The following is a 17,079-nucleotide window of genomic DNA, read 5'->3' as shown; positions in this document are numbered from 1 at the left end:
TCTTTGGAACATCCCTTCAGGAAGTTGAAGGCTGCTATCAAATCCCCCCTCACTCTTCTCTTCTGCAGACTAAACAAACCCAAATCCCTCAGTCTTTCCTCATAGGTCATGTGCTCCAGCCCCCTAATCATTTTGGTTGCCCTCCACTGGACCCTCTCCAATGCGTCCACATCCCTTCTATAGTTTCAGTTGGATTCCCTGCTTACCCAGTAGCAGAATGTTCCATCACTGTTAGGGACCTGCGTTGGGGCCTGGTGGAGTTGGGTGGGCCTGGGTCCCCTACCTGGGCTCTCCCCACCACCACCCCAGGTACTAGACATTGGACTGCCCTGCCCTGCATTTAGGAACTGGTGCATTGACTCTAGCCATTGAGTCACACTGCCCTGTATCTGAGAGCTGTTATATTGATTCAGGCCATTGGGTCACACTGTCCCTGTACCTGAAAGCCATTTTACTGACTCTGGTCATTACACACTTCCTGGACCTAAGAGTGGTTTTTACCAATTCTGGCTGTTTGGCCATGCTGCTCTGAACACAAGGGCCACTCTGTCAAGATAGCACTTAAGGAAGTGCTTTAATGCTTTCCTGAACATGGCCTTGATCTGGAAGAGAAGAATACAGCTCTCATTCTCCCTTCTGTCCCCTCTCCTCATTGTTCTCGGCTCCTGCTGGCTGGGGGAGTTAAGGAGCAAGCTCAATACCTGATCTGCTCCAGGAGGCACTTAAACAATGGAGTAGCAATCAAAGTCATTTCCAAGTGCTAAGGTTGAATTCTTTGAACCTGCACATAAAATGGCCAGTCTTCATCTGCTGGTCTGATCACATCTATTAACATGAACTAACTGGCCACCTGCAAGGATGGGTTGTTTATCTGTCTGTCTGTTTGTTTGTCCGATTGATTGTTGTTTGTTTGAAATCACATTTATAATATGGCTGGGTCAGCCTGAAACTAGCATGTGAAAAGTCATTTATGGGCATCTCTGCTTCAGGAATTATGAGTAATCACTTCTGTCCTAAATCCTTTGCCTGTCCAAAAGCACCATTAGGGATAAGCAAGAGGTAGACCCTAACAGCTACCTACCCACCATTCCCCTCCTGGCAGCAGTTCCTTCTCTTGACAGAGGACTCAACCTCTGTGTCTGTCACCTACCAGATCCCTATGAACAGAAACTCCACCTCTGCCTGTGGAGATCTGTTCCCAACCCTGTCAGCTGTCATGGAGTCATTCTCTTCTCCTGCACCAAACAGCCTTGGAAGTCCCCTAGCTCCCCATGCACCAACAGTCTCGGAGAACTCCCAAATCCTCCACCATCCATGCTATGTACATAGCCTTCAGAGAGCCCATGCAGCTTTGTAAGACCCCCCCTCCCCCCCACACACACACACACAGTAGATCCCTGACTCTCCCATCCCCAGCCATGGTTAATGAAGATTTTCAAATATAGCAAGTAGCTTCTGACTGAAAATTTTGAGCCCTGTTTTATCTTCCTAAAGAATGGCAGAGCCAAAATTTGCCAATGTCCCGGGCCAGCAAACAAAACAATTATTAGTTTATACAAAATGTCCATGTCTTGATACCCAGAGGTAGTTTATGTCTATTGGCTCATATTTGTTTAGGCCAGGGGAGAAAATTAACATAATCTAGTAATGAAGAGAGTTATTACAAACATTAAAACTATTTAACCTATTTTTCATATTAGAGACATAATGGGAAACTACTAAAACATCCGTTTCTAACTAGCTTGAGCCCATCTGTGTCTCTAATTTGTTATTCTCCACACACTCATACTACTGTATCTCTCTTTTAGTGACGAAAACTGACATTATTGCTACAGGGCATGAAGAGATTCCCTGGAGTACAAGATATTTCAGCAACAGCCTCCACTTCTGTGGCCAGAAATTTCAGACATCCGCAGATAAGAATTTTAATATCATGCAAATGCAGTTAGTAACAGCTTTCCCTAATAAAATTAAGAAGGATAAGAAATCCTGAGGCAAAGTTTGACATGTTGTGTTTGAGCGTAAGATGCATGGCATATTTAGTTATTACTTAAACACAACTTGTTAGACCCACACAATTTGGTCTACTCCCGGCCTGTAAAATGACACTCAGATACATGCAGATACCTACAGATAGCATTATAATATGGTAATGAGCTGTCTCATAAATATGTGTACCCCTGCTCTCGTCTGAAGGGAGTCAAGAAATGGCAAGTTGTTTCTAAGAGTAGTTTTTTAAGAATTAGTAGGACCTCTTTTTAATTCAAGTCTGCTTTTGAAGCAGGGGGATTTGAGTTCTGTCCCTGATGTCACCCCGAAAGGCAGAGAAGTAAAGTAGCAATTGTGAAGTTCCTCAGTGGTCATATTGCTAAAGGAATGTGAAAAAGGTATAGTCAGCATTCATCAGGAAGATATTTATATTTACAGAATGAAACATCCAAAGGAGAGCACAATACTGTAAGATGTTACTATGAAAGTAAAACAGCTAAATTACCCCAACTAAATGCAAGGTTCAAGCCTGCCAATGGGGGAGGAAGGCAACAGTTGCCCTGAGACCCAGTGATGCAAAGGGGCCTTGAGCTGCGTCTGCCACTGCCCTTTAAATTGCTGCCAGAGCACTTCTCTGTGTTCTGATTCACCACGTTCCAGGAAGATCTCTGGACTGGCTGCTCCAGCCCTGTCCTTTCTGCTGAGGCCCCGCACCTTCAGGGAGCACAAAGCTGCAGCCGCAGCCCCCACATTGCGCAGGGGCCCACACAGGCTGTTGACTCTGTTGGCTGGGTTTCAGACTCCTTGTTTATAAAGTTGACACACAGATTTCATGTTTAAATACGCCCTATTGGGATCACATTTTCAGACGCTTCAGTGAAGTCATTTATGTTCCAGAAAATGCAGGAAAAAATGTCATAAAAAGGTAAAGGCAAGAGGCAAATGCTAAACTGTACATCTCCTGAGACAGTTCCAGTCCTGGAGTCCCCAAGGAGAAAGATGACACTACATTTTAAAAGAATTTAATTGATGAGGCGAGTTTTCAAACATGTTGAGTTCAGTGCTCATGAACTGCAACAGTTTCTCCAGATTAGAAGTCCAATCATGAATAATAATAATCAGGGCATAATGTGAAAATTACAGACAGTCCTATACAATTGAATTAATGCACTGCACTGAGGGAGAAGGAGAGTAGCTAGGATAATCTGAGAAAAGACTGATTTAACATGACAGCCTCCCAACAACGGCAAAATCACTGTTGATATTAAAGTCTGAAAGTAAAGAGAGGGAGCTGACAAAAGGACATATTAGAGACTAAAAAGAGAATTAATGACAATTATGGAAATGTAGTTTACACAAAAGGCTTAAATTTCTGAGAGTAGTCAGAGGAAATAATTATTTTGAGTAAACAGCTCTAATATGGTAAAACTGAAAAGCTGTTTTCAGACCTGTTGAAAGAAAATTCGCTGCTTGTTAAACATACTGTGTCTTCTTTCCACTTAAGCAATTACAGGATATTAACATTCCTAGATCCAAAAGAATAAGCCAATCAGTAGTGCTCTGGATGCCTGCCCAGTAAACAGCCAAGAGTTCTCTAGATGCCAGAACATGAAGTTCAAATGAAAAAAATACTGCAGAAGAGGGGCTTAAATTAGAAACATACATCTTGCTCTGCACTACACAAACACTTAACTGCCAGAAAATCACTTGAGGCAGACCCTGAGGCCCTCACTCACACTGAGGATCAGTTTACACCATCACATTTTTTCTCTTACGTTTACCATGGGTGGAGTTACTCCACTACAAGCAATAGGGGAAATACTGCTAAAAACAAGCCCTCAGCTTTCTAACCACTACTATTTTCTAACCCTGCTAGTGCTGACACAGCCCCAGGCCAGGTCTACACTGGCGGAGAAAATCGATACAGGATACACAACTCCAGCAGCATGAATTGCATAGCTAGATTCGACAGCTTGCTTCAATTTTCTAGGGCAGCCCTAAAATGGCAGATCAATGGGAGAAACTCTTCTGTTGACTTCCCTTACTCCTCACAAAGGTGAGAAGTACCAGAGTGATGGGGGCACCCTCAGCGTTTGATTTAGTGGATCCTTACTAGACCTGCTAAATTGAATGCTGCAAAATCAACCTCCAGAGTATCAGTCTTTCCAAAAGTGAAGACATGCCCTCAATCAGCTTTACATAGTGGCCATTGGGAGCTGTGGGGGCCGTACCTGCAGATGGTCAATGTCAGCAAAATGTCTTATGACCCACAGTCGGCTTCCCTAATGAGTCACAGGCTGCCCACCATTGCTGTGCACAATAACTGAGGGTACGTCTAGACTACATGCCTCTGCCTACAGAGCCATGTAAAATAGGCTACCCGACATAGTCAATGAAGCAGGGATTTAAATATCCCCGGCTTCATTAAAATAAAAATAGCTGCCACGCTGTGCTGGCTTGGCTGATCGTCGGCACAGTGCGCTAGTCAAGATGCGGATCGGTCGACAAGGGAAGTCTTTGTCAACTGCTCCTGTAAACCTCGTTTCATGAGGCATAAGAGAGTGGTTGACAAAAGCATCCCTTGTCGACCAATCCACGTCTTGACTCGCTCGCTGTGCCAACAATCCGCTGAGCTGGCATAGTGTGGCGGTCATTTTTATTTTAATGAAGCTGGGGATATTTAAATCCCCGCTTCATTGACTATTTCGGGTAGCCTATTTTACATGGCTCTGTCGGCAGAGGCATGTAGTCTAGACATACCCTGACTGAACTTCTTACATATAAATAAATCAGAGATGTAAAAAATTAAGCACCATATTTATCCATACTCTGCTTTCTTTACCATGATTCTGTCTTCTCTTCTACCATTGCACTGCAATGTTTATATATGCATCTGGATTAGACTATGCTCACACATCAGAACTTTGCTCTTCCAGATTTGGTGCGATTAGCTTAGGAAAGGACTTTGTAAAAACTGAATAATTTTTTCCTACAATTTAATATCAATTGTAACACAGAGATGAATAAATATTATGATGTGGATGTGTGAGATGCTTTTTTTTTTTTTTTTACAAGAAACTTATTAAAATCTTTCAATTAGAGCTAACAGTGCCTAAAGGAAAAAAACCCACAGGAAAAAGTGATGTTATCTTTGAAAAGGCCTTTATTAAAGGGATGCATGAGTTAGCAAATGTTACCAACCAAAACTAAATGTAGGTTGGACCTCTCTGGTCCGGCATCCTCGGTACCTGAGCCATCCCAGGCCAGAGAATTTGACAGACCATAAAAGGTCAAGGCTCCCCTTCTGGCTGCCCCGCTGATGGCTCCTTTCCCTGGGGCTCTCAAGTCTGGGGCTTCTTGACCCGCTGATGCCCCACAAAAGCTGGCCTGGCCGTGTCAGCCATACCAGGAGTTCCCAGGGGTTTCCCCAGCCACGGCTGGCTGGCCACCACCAGTCCTGCTACCTCCAGCAGTTCCTCGGGGTGTCTCAACCCTGGGCCACCCAGCCACCACTGGCTAGGGTTATCATATGTCCTCCTTTTCACTTCCTAAATCTCTGTCCAGACAGGTTTTTTACATGGCTAAAAACGTCCAGGATTTTGCCCTGCAAAGGTGTACCAGAGTGAATCGAACAGGGAATGATCAAGAGATCTCTCTCCTGCCATCCATCTCCACCCTCTGACAAACAGAGGCTAGGGACACCATTCCTTACCCATACTGGCTAATAGCCATTAATGGACTTAACCTCCATGAATTTATCTAGTTCTCTTTTAAATCCTGGTATAGTCCTAGCCTTCACAACCTCCTTGGGCAAGGAGTTCCACAGATGGACTATGCACAGTGTAAAGAGAACTTCCTTTTAATTGTTTTAAACCTGCTGCCCATTAGTTTCAGTTGGTGGCCAGAGCCCTGAGCTTGGCATGCACGGGGACGAGTTTGCTGGCTCTCGAACCCGGCCTCCTGTGCAAGTGGAGCAGCGGCCCCCACAGCAGCACCAGTAGGCACCAGGTGTCCTCTTTTATGAAAGTTCAAATAAAGTAACCCTACCACTGGCCCCACTGCTGCAGCCCAGCCCAACGGCCATGGAGGGTTTCCCGGAGTTCCCCCACCACTGCCAGCCCCACTGCCAGGGGCTCTGCAGCCACCTGACCCCACTGACACGGAGGGTTTCCCAGTCGGGGAAGAGGTTCCCCAATGACAACTGGCCCCAGTGATGCTGGGGTTCCCCTGCTGGGGCTGGAATCACTTGGCTGCTGCCAGAGTCCCCCGCCAGAGCTCCCAAGTTGATGCCTGGCCCCGCTGCCGCTGGGGGTTTCCTGGTCACAGCTGCCTGGCCATCCCAGTCCTGCTGCCGCCAGGGGGTTTCTGGGATTCCCCGGCTGTCTCCAATCCTGCTGCCAGGGGCTCTCCAGCCACCTGACCCCACTGACGCCGAGGTTCCCCAGAGCGGGGGAGGCTCCCCGCTGCCATCTGGCTCTGCTGACACTGGAGTTCCCCTGCCTAGCCACTGCTGGCCCAGCCAGGACTCGCAAACCCCGTGTTCTTTCGGCTGGCTCATGCTCCTGGGATTATTTGGTCCAGCAACATCCCTGACAGACCATGGATGTTGCCAGACAAGAAAGTCCCAGGTTTGGGAAGTTCAACCTGTATTAACTTCTGCAAACACTGATACAGGTGAAGTGACAAAAACAGATAAGCACATCATTATGCAAGGGATTCGAAAATTGATCTATGAATTGCAAACTTTTCTAGCTTTGCTCATAGACATGGAGTTCTCATGATAATTATCATCTTTAGGAAAATTGAGTCCTCCAGAGCAGAAGAATATTGGATTTCTAAATTAATAAGGATTTCAAAGAATTAATCTGAATTGTAATTCAAACTTTAGAACCGGGGTGGGGAACTTATGGCCCAGTGGCCAGATTCATCCAGCCCAAGGCTCAGGGCTCCCCCCAGCATTGGGGAGCCTGCATTGGTGCTCCAGCTCTTCCTCTCCTCCCATCCAGCTGCCCCACCGTGGGGATGGAGCACACAAAAATCTACTAGCTTGGGTCCCCCCCAGACTCTGGTGTGTGAGGGGAATGTGGGGAGTGTCTTTCTGCTTCTCAGTTGATTGACACATCAGTGAGGGTTTGGTTTGGTTTGGTGTTTGGGTTTTTTGCTTGTCACTTGTGTGCAGCCCCTGACTGATTTTTCTGTGGGTCAGTGGCCCCCAACCCAAAAAAGTTTCCCCTCCCCTGCTTTAAAACACTAGTAGATATTCGCTTTCAGTCCTTTCATAAAAGTTCATAAAGTCAGGTGTATTATGACATCTACTTGAAAAAGAAAGATGGAAAATAAATATGATCACACACGGATCTAGTCTTTCATAAATGTGAGACAATAATTTGAACTAGTGGGAAATCATAGGGCTAGATTGCACCTTTAAAGTATAGTCCTGTATTGAAAATGATGCTGAGTCTCATTGCCTGGCCCAAGGGAAACCCTACAATAGCTCTTTTCGTCAACAAACTTCCTCTCCACTTCAGTAGTTCATATAATATATTCGCATGACTTACGAGACTTTAGTTACATATGCTACCTCAGGCAAACATTCACTATACCTGGGGCTAGCTCTTAGTGGTCTCTTGGGATGAAAAGCCATTGCTATTATAGTTACACAAGCTTTGATTCATATTCTTATCACTGCCCCCATGCAAAAGGACTTCTAAGTCATGCCAACCACAGCTTTTTTGGCTGTAAGACTTTTCATGCATCTCTAATACAAAAGTAATATCTTTATATGAATTAATACTTTTTTTCTCTTTAGATGCCAAATGTAAACCCACTGACTGATCCCCATTGACTTTAGTAACCTTTTGATCATGCCCTATCAGAGTGAATTCATTTGACTAATTCTTCCCCCTTTCCTTTATTTTGGACATTGCTTCTCTTCTGTATCTGTATTTTAATGGGATATTCCTTAATATCCAGACAGAAATCCAATACCTGCTTTTAAATCCTTGCACAAAAAGCATTGTGTTTCAGGCATTGTTATTATTGTGCAAATTCTTTAATCCTTATTCAGGCCAGGTCTACAGTACAGACCTATATCTAAGTCACTCAGGGTATGTCTACACTACCCCGCTAGTTCGAACTAGCGGGGTAATGTAGGCATACTGCACTTGCAAATGAAGCCCGGGATTTGAATTTCCCGGGCTTCATTTACATAAGCCGGCCGGCGCCATTTTTAAATGCCGGCTCGTTCGAACCCCGTGCCACGTGTAGCGTACAGATAGTTCGGAATGGCTTGCTAGTTCGAACTATCTAGCCCGTGCCGCGTGTAGCCGTGCGGCACGGGGTTCGAACGAGCCGGCATTTAAAAATGGTGCCGGCCGGCTTATGCAAATGAAGCCCGGGAAATTCAAATCCCGGGCTTCATTTGAAAGTGCGGTATGCCTACATTACCACCCTAGTTCAAACTAGGGTGGTAGTGTAGACATACCCTCAGAGGGTTCTTCTAGACCCCCATTCTGCTTACACCCCAGTTTAAATTCCATTTAGTTTACCTCATCTTCGTGCACTGCATACATTGTGACCATATGATGGACAAGTCAGGGAACAATTTGGCCCAATAGGAATTTTGCCTGTGTGAGGACTGTGTAGGAACTCCAGGAGCTGAACTCTAGTGGGATTTTTTATGTATGAAATTAAATTAAAGAATTTATTTTAAAAACTACTCTCTGGGTGGCCTCAGTTATTATCAGCCACCTATAATGATTTTCATTAATCCAATTAGTTCATACACTGTATTAATTCAAGATGCATCCTACTCAGTATCCAAGGGTAACAGGCTCTAAAACTAGATATAGCATTTTAATATGCACAAACTCTATTGAGTTCCATAGATTAATGAAGAGTTTAGGCTACAGCAAATAACCTAGGTATAAACTTGCTGAGGTCACAGGATATGGAACCTTCTTCCTGACTCCTGACTGTTGCCAAAGGCGTGAAATACAATAGCACACAATGAGCTCTGCAGTATACACAAGGATGTCAGTAGAGGTGTCTTTAGCAAACTTGACACCTGTGCAGTGGAATGCTGAAAAGTAGACCACTCAGGCCACTGATGGACAGTACTGGGAAGCAGGTCTGGCAAAAGACTTTTCCCAGCTCTGGACAATGGAGAGGAAGGGGTTTCGGTTCCCCCCACCCCTGGAAGACGGGGTGGGGCATGGGGCAGCTAGACCTCAGCATGGCCCATACGGAGCCTCTTAGGGCTCCAGCAGCAATTTAAGGGACCCAGGGCTCTGGCTGCCACTGCTGCCATATTAACAGCTGTGATGGCTTGGAGCCCTGGGCCTTTTTAAATCGCCCTTTTAAACTGCCTCTCCCATGGGCGGCACTGCTGAGAGGGCTACTTCCATCAATGGGGTTATGACACCAGTGCTTGCAGTCTACTACTAAGGCAACAGTCAGCTGTTGTGTTCACAGCAACTCTACTTCTAAGTGTGATCACCTGCACACTACTGGGAACCCCGGTGTGCGTGAATGCAATGTGTATTTCAGGTGTACAGGCAGTCCCCGGGTTATGTAAAAGAAAGGGACTGTAGGTTTGTTCTTAAGTTGAATTTGTATGGAAGTCGGAACTGGTACATATTGTAGGGGAAACTCTAGCCAAACATTTCTCCAGAGCTCAGTTTTATTCTCCCACACCTCACTTCCCTCAGTCCTTTATTCTCAAGCTGAGGTGTCTGCTGAGAAAAGCCGCTCCGCATCTCCCTGGTCTGCTGGGGGGGAGGGGGAGGCGCTAGCTTCGTGTCTCCTTGGTCTGCGGGGGGGGGAAGCAGCTAGTGCGGGGTTGCCTCACCCCGTTTGTAAGTAGGGATCCGATGTAAGTCGGATCCATGTAACACGGGGACTGCCTGTACTAGGAGGAGCCAAACTTCTCAATATATTGTTTAAATGTCCTTTCTTTGATTCAACAATTTTATTTGAGAAAACATAGTCAAAGACTGGGGTTCAACTCTGTTCTGCCACAGACTTCCTCTTTGATCACTGGCAAGTTACAGAGTCAAGTCACAGAGGCCTTGTCATCCCTCAAAGAAAAAGGTGGGTTCTTAACCCAAATTAGCTTATACTGAAAAGAGCAGCTTTTTCCTCCCACTGCAGGAAACACCGATATTTACATTTCTTGCAGAATCTCAGAAGTTCCGTTAAAAAAAATCTTTGAACAGTCTCCACTTTGTTATACAGAAGAGCTTCTGCATGTTTGTAAGGAGTCAATACAGTTACATTGTCTCTCATTTAGAAACTGAAAATTGAAATGCTTATTTTATATTTAAAAACCCTATGCTACTAGTTACATAATTCTGAATCACTTTGCCAAACTGTAAGCTTTTCAATACTTATTATTTCTAAAAACACCTTTTATTGTTTAAAGATGTACAATCTTGTAGATATTTTGTAGGTTTAATTTTATTAAAAGAATGCAATTTTATATTAAGACCTGTAATGCCCCCTTGTGTACCTTTCTAGGACTACATCTACACTACAGCAGAAAGTGGATTTAAGGTACACAACTCCAGGTAGGTGAATTACATAGCTGGAGTCGACCTACTTTAATTCAAGTTACACCAACTTAACTTGGGGGGGTTGATGGGAGAAACTCTCCTGTCGACGTCTAACTTTTCTCGACTAGGGATGTTAACAATCATGGGGTTTTTGTAAAGGTGTAACTGCTTAATTTTTTAGCGGTGAGACATTTGCAAGCGGGGGGCCAGATGAAAGATAGTGCTTATGGGGGGGGGCTGCTGCTTCTGATACAGAGGCAGCAGCATGGGAGGGAGGAGCAGGTGGTTTGGCAGGCCCTGGTACACGTGGGGAGCCAGCTTGAAAGGCTCCCCACAGGCAGCGGCTCCCACCTCCCCCCTCGCCTTGCTGCTCAGGCTTATTGGTTAATAGTGTAACTGCTTTTCAGTCAATTCTGTTACTCTGCCCTGCATGAGAATAGGGATGTTAGCGTGTACCCAGTCTGTGGTCTATCTGGCAGGTCTTCATTATACCTGCTAAATTGACTGCCAGTGGACATTCTCAGAGTCTCAATCCCCACAGTAGTGTAGATGTAGCCTAACATTTAAACAATTAAGCTACCAAAGAAATATATGCAGCAAGAGGCAGTGACTCTAGCAAAAATGTGTGCAGTATTTCAAGCCAAATCCTGCATTCAGTGATACGTGTGCAAACTCAAAGACTCAGCACTGTAAATTTACATTATTTCAGCACATTCACTACATATAGTTCCATAGAAACACTTGTGAACTTCTTGCATACCATCCATAATATGGGTGAAATCCTGGCCGCATTAAAGTTAGTGGGAGTTTTGCCATTGACATCAATAGGACAAGAACTTCAAGATACAGAAGGTGACAGGAGCTTGAACTGTTGCAGAGAGAGAGGGGAGTTATGAATTGTCCCTCAGCCAGATCTTGCTTCAGAAAAGCCAGTTCAGGAGTCACAAAGAGTGCATAGAACCCAAGATGGCAGGGCCATAACCTGTCATCTACTTCGCTTGGACTAATAGCCCTGAGAGAAACATCCATATTGTTGTGCCAGTGTAAGAAAAGAAGAGGGCTACATAGGGATTTTTCTGCCTGGAGGGAGTTCATCCCTGTCCTCTTGATATACTAAACCATAGCTCCAGAGATAACTTTTTCAAGGTAAAAGTTAATTTGGAAGGGTGAAGGTTTTACTTTGGAATCCACCACATTGCATCAAATTACATGTTTTCAAATTATTTTCCTAGGTAGAATAACATTGGATTCCTCTGTAAGGAATTGGTTGCCCTGTATCCTTTTACAAAGTGAAGAACACTTTCCCACCTTGCTTAGCCCTCAGTAGGAGCAAGGCCAGAGTGGGGCTGTCACCAGCCCTTCTTGCAGCCAGACCACAGGGGGACTTGGGCTGAGCTGAAACAGCTGCACAGGGGCGCTTCTGCACCTCCTTTCCCCCCAGAAGTGGGGCCAGGCCACCATGGACACACAGTAAGCTGGCTGGGAGTGCACGCACCTCCCCTACAGTGTGCTCCTTTAAATTGCCTGCTCCAGATCAAGCGTCCCAGGTCAGTTCCTGCCAGAGTGCAGCCGGCTCCTACTTGAGCGGCACACTGGGGCACACCCCCTTACTTTCACCTCTGGTCTACAGAGAAACAGGATTCATAGCACAGCCAGGCACGTGCATTTACCAACCGCTATGTACAACTGTTTGTACTGGTGCATTCTGGGAAAAATTGGGCTACTATCTCCAGTGTCTAATCAGGGAAATACAGTACCTGGATTACATGCACAGTGCACTCTGGGATACACAAAGAGCTGGGAGGAAGGATGCCTGGCTTCGGTGGCACTTTACCAGGAAGTGTGCAGTTTAATAGTAAGGAAACCTGGAGATGTAGTTCCAGACGAAACCCTGATATAACTGGGTGTAACACCACAAAAGCCAGTGGAAACACTGAATAGGATCGGTTAGCTTTAACATAAAAGACACGGAACATGACTGTGCCCAAAGCAAAGGGAAAATTGTAATTGCAGGATTTTTTTAGTATTTCTGGCCATCATCAATGGTATAAAAGAAAAACTTTCCCCCATATGCTAACATGACATCCCTGACCTACATCATCAATCATTTATTATTATTATAATTAAAGTGGTTCATCCATATGCCTAAACGAGCACTTCCATACCAAATTAATATGCTCTGTTATTGCCAAGTAAAAATTGAAGCTCCAGAACATTAAAAGCCATTAATACATGTACTTTTTATCTACAAGAAGATAATTACCTAGTTATATGCCACTATGTAATTTCAGTTGCATCTGAGGGTACATCTGGTATCCCGAAATAGCTACCCCGTGTCTTAACAAGCTGTCCGCTGTTTTGAAATATTTTTTGAAATAATGGGTGTGCTATTTCGGCATCCCTGTAACTCTCATTCCACAAGGGTTAAGAGATGTCTCAAAATAGTGCGTTATTTTGAAAATTGGTGCTGTGTAGACGAGCCAAATTTCAAAACAAGCTATTTCAAAATAGAATCGGAATAAGAACATAAACATAAGAGTGGCCATCTTAAGCACAATAAGATATGAAATTTGCGAGTTTAGGGTGCTGCACAGACGCACCGTGAATGAAGTAAGAAATGAAAAGAAAACAAATAGCTTACCGTGAAATACACCATTGTCCACTAAAAAATGTCTGCAGTACTGCAGACAACTTTTCTTATCCAGGCTCCAATAACTCATTGTAACAAGACTTCTTGCTCAGCATCAAAGACAATTACCCTGCAAAATGAAATTACCTTGTTGTTAGTATATAAACAAATATTAATTGAGTTAAGGACCCGAGCAATGCTGGGTAAATCTTCTAGTTTATAAATAATTGAAAGATGCTTATATTCCCACACACACCTTATCTCTCTGTTAAACAAAAAGAAAGACATAGAGAATTATAGTTGTAATAAAAGAATGTTTATTGACATTCTTTATGTAAAATAGCCAGATAGCTTTACTCAAACTGTGATAAATGTGCCCGTTTCAAAGACACATAGGCACCTAAAAACCTAGCACACAACAGCCACAGTTTAACCCTCCAAGCTATACTCACTCACACCTCAATTTCCCGTCAACTGTGTAGATGGGGGTTCCTGTTCCCATAACCAGTTTCATTTGGGTGGGGAAGGAGATTAATCTTTGAGCCATTTGTCCCTCTTCAGCCACTCCTCACCTAACCTCTGGAAAAAAAGTCAGTCAAGGTGACTCCAAAAACTTCAGGAGATGGCTCCTTTACAGTGGCACCCCTGACTAACATTCTGGTAAATGGAAAAATACTCACTGAGGGTTGTGACAGCAGTGGGGGCAAGTCTGTCAAAGGGAATTAACTACAAAATGCTAGCAGCAGTACCCCTCAGAACAGACAGTAATCTTCCTTATACTATAAGGCTGTGTCTAGACTACATGCCTCTGTCAGCAGAGGCATGTAGATTAGACAGATCGGCAGAGGGAAATGAAGCCGCGATTTAAATAATCGCGGCTTCATTTAAATTTAAATGGCTGCCCCGCTCTGCCGATCAGCTGTTTGTCGGCAGAGGGGGGCAGTCTAGACGTTCGCCTGTCGACAGAAAACCCTTTTGTCGTCCGCCCCGTTATGCCTCGTGGGATGAGGTTTACCGGGGCGGTCGACAAAAGGGTTTTCTGTCGACAGGGGAACGTCTAGACTGCCCCGCTCTGCCGACAAACAGCTGATCGGCAGAGCGGGGCAGCCATTTAAATTTAAATGAAGCCGCGATTATTTAAATCGCAGCTTCATTTCCCTCTGCCGATCTGTCTAATCTACATGCCTCTGCCGACAGAGGCATGTAGTCTAGACACAGCCTAATAGGCCCTGAAAATGTCTCAGAACATTATAGGACAACAGCTCTAGACACCAATTTAGCTTAATCTGGCCAATAATATTTATAAATCAGTTAAAATAAAAAACATTAGGGATGTAATAGTGTAGTCGAATAACCGATTAGCAAAATCTTTATTTGACCAATTATTGAGCCTTAACCAAGTCTGTTCTAACAGGTCCTGCTGTCATGGGATGGATTTTGCAAGGCCCATTTCTAATAAACAAAAGGATGAAATTCTTTAAAAATGAACTTAATAAAAGGGTTTGAACAAGTAAAGCCTCGTTTTGAGATGTATCCACCAGCTTTTTAGGAATTAAATGTTATCTTCTTTGGCCATATCTACATGAGTGATCTTATAGTGGCACAGCTGTATCAGTGCAACTGCACCGATTTACAATTGTTCGTGTAGCCACTCAGTGACATCAAGAGTTCTTCTGACAAAATAACGAAAGCACCTCAATGAGCAGTGATAGCTGTGTCCATGGGAGAATTTCTCCTGCTGACACAGTTACTGTGCGTGCTACCACTTATGAAACTTATGTCGCTTGGGAGGGGCTGTGCTTCCCACCTCTGAGCAGTATAAATTTTGCTGACATAAGTAGGAGCGTGGACGTGGCCTTTGATCCCTGAAAATAATCATTCCAATTGTATTGTCTTCTCTTGTAGTAGTGGAACAGAACTAACTCATAGGTCAAATACTCATAAGTGCTGAAGGGCTGTTTATTTTTCTCATCTCATTAGATGTTTCAGACACACACGTTTTTCTCCTGGTCTGTCTTTCGGTAAGTCTACAATGCCACTTTACTGCACTGCAATTGAACTTGCTGCACTGTCATAGGGTTGCCATGTGTCCGGTTTTCTACTGGACAGTCCGGTGTTTGCACCGTCTATCCGGTAGAAAAATTCAGAAAATACCGGACACGTGCAATGTCCGGTATTTTCTGAATTTCCGGCTGGGTGCCAGACAGAAGCCTGGCGGGGGCGGGGGAGCGACTGGGAAGCAGGGCCGCGATTGGCGCTGGGAGCCCTGTGGTAGCATGCAAAAGCTGGGTGGGGCAGGACGGGAGCCGGGACTCCCAGCCACTCCCCCCGCCCGGCTTCTACACACGACCAGAGGCTCCCAGCACCAATCATGGTCCCGCCTCCCAGCTGGGAGCCTCTGGTTGCGTGCAGAAGCTGGGCAGGGGGAGTAGCTGGGAGTACTGGCCCCCACCCCTGCCTGGCTTCTGCATGCAACTAGAGGAAGCGCCTGCCAGGGGCGCAGCCCAAAGGACCCCGGCTGTGGCCAGTGGCTGCACACACACCCGCCCCCCCCAGCTCTGCCTCCCGCCCCCCTTCCTCCGGGTCCCCCTCCTCCCATCCAGCCCCGTGGCCCCCGACCCCTCCGCTGAGCTCTGCTTCCCACCCCACCCCTTCCTCCCAGCCAGCCCCGTGGCCCCTGGATACCCCCACCCCCTGCCAGCTCTGCTTCTCACCCCCCCTCCTCCTGTCTAGCCCCATAGCCCCCTAACCCCCCCTCCGCCAGCTCTGCTTCCAGCCGCGCCCCCCTCCCGGACGGTTCTCGCCCCCCTCCCCTCGATCAAGTGTGTCCTGTTTTTTGGCAAGGTCTACCTGGCAACCGTACTGGAGAAGTGTGTTTTTTCACTCCCTGGAGTCAGAAAGTTACATTGCTGCAAAGTGCTAATGTTGATGTAGCCTAGAGCAGTGGCTCCCAACATTTTTGATACCAGGGTCCAGAAAACCCATGCACAAACTTTTGGCGGACTGGCACCATTTGCATATTTACATATTCATTATGCAAATAATAAATATGCAAATAAAAATGTTACAGTCCATCAAAAGCCCTGGCCTCCAAAGTCCCCCAGTGCCAGCCCTAACCCCTAGACCAGTGGTCCCCAACATGACGCCCGCAGGGGCATTTGTGTGTGCCCGCCAAGTGCTCGGGGCTGGCCCTGGCCCCGGGCACATGGCACATGCCTCGTGCCGGAGCCGGCCCCGGGCGCATGGCACTTGGAGGGGGCGCCGGCCCTGGGTGCGCAGCGCTTGGTGGGGGGAAGTGCCGGCCCCGGGCACGCAGCACTTGTGGGAGGGGAAAGCGCCCCGGGTGCGCGGCGCTTGGAGGGGGGGGCCTCGCTCCTGGCCGCGTGGCACATGGGGGGCCCCGCCCCCGGGCACACGGATATGGGGGGCCGCCCCCGGGGGTGCAAGTGTCCCCGCCCTCTGGCGCCCGGCGGGCGAATGGCCACGCCCCCTGGTGCCTGGAAACCTCAAATGGTTGGGGACCACTGCCCTAGAGCTCCCTACCCCTCCACTACCCCCTAGTGCCAGCCACTGATCCCAGGGTCCCTTGCACCCAACCCCCCCAGTGCCAGCTTCCCACCCTCAGAGCCCTCCTGGGCCAGCTCCCCTCATCAGGCCCCCCATTGCCAGCCTCCTATTTCCAGAGCCCCACTGCACCCAACCACCCAGAACCTCCCCGGAGTGCCAGCCCCCGGTCTCCAATATAAACCTATTCCCTGAACAGGGCTTAAGGATGGCCGGAAGCAGTGCCGGCAGGGCATCAGAGGAGGACTTAGAGCGTGGAGATGCTGTCTCAGGCTAGCCGAGGGCTGCGCTTAAAGGGACCCGACCCCCACCCCGGACAGACAGTTCTCAGGGGTGCCCCGCTTG

At 46.5% G+C, this 17,079-nt stretch overlaps 1 protein-coding gene across 2 annotated transcripts in view; it reads right to left on the bottom strand.

The window, feature by feature from the left end:
• PLCH1 (phospholipase C eta 1) overlaps positions 1–17,079 on the bottom strand; it is a 178,078-nt gene that overhangs the window by 141,492 nt on the left and 19,507 nt on the right. For both annotated transcript variants that reach the window (XM_075937746.2, XM_075937747.2), the window contains one exon: positions 13,183–13,300. In XM_075937746.2, coding sequence (XP_075793861.2) covers positions 13,183–13,261 — 79 coding nt within the window. In that variant the 5' untranslated portion in view covers positions 13,262–13,300. The remainder of the gene's footprint in view (positions 1–13,182; positions 13,301–17,079) is intronic.

The sequence above is a fragment of the Pelodiscus sinensis genome, chromosome 10 (genome assembly GCF_052426305.1).
Source record: "Pelodiscus sinensis isolate ZL-2025 chromosome 10, ASM5242630v1, whole genome shotgun sequence".
Taxonomy (NCBI): Eukaryota; Metazoa; Chordata; order Testudines; family Trionychidae; genus Pelodiscus; species Pelodiscus sinensis.
This window is presented reverse-complemented; position numbering and strand designations above follow the sequence as displayed.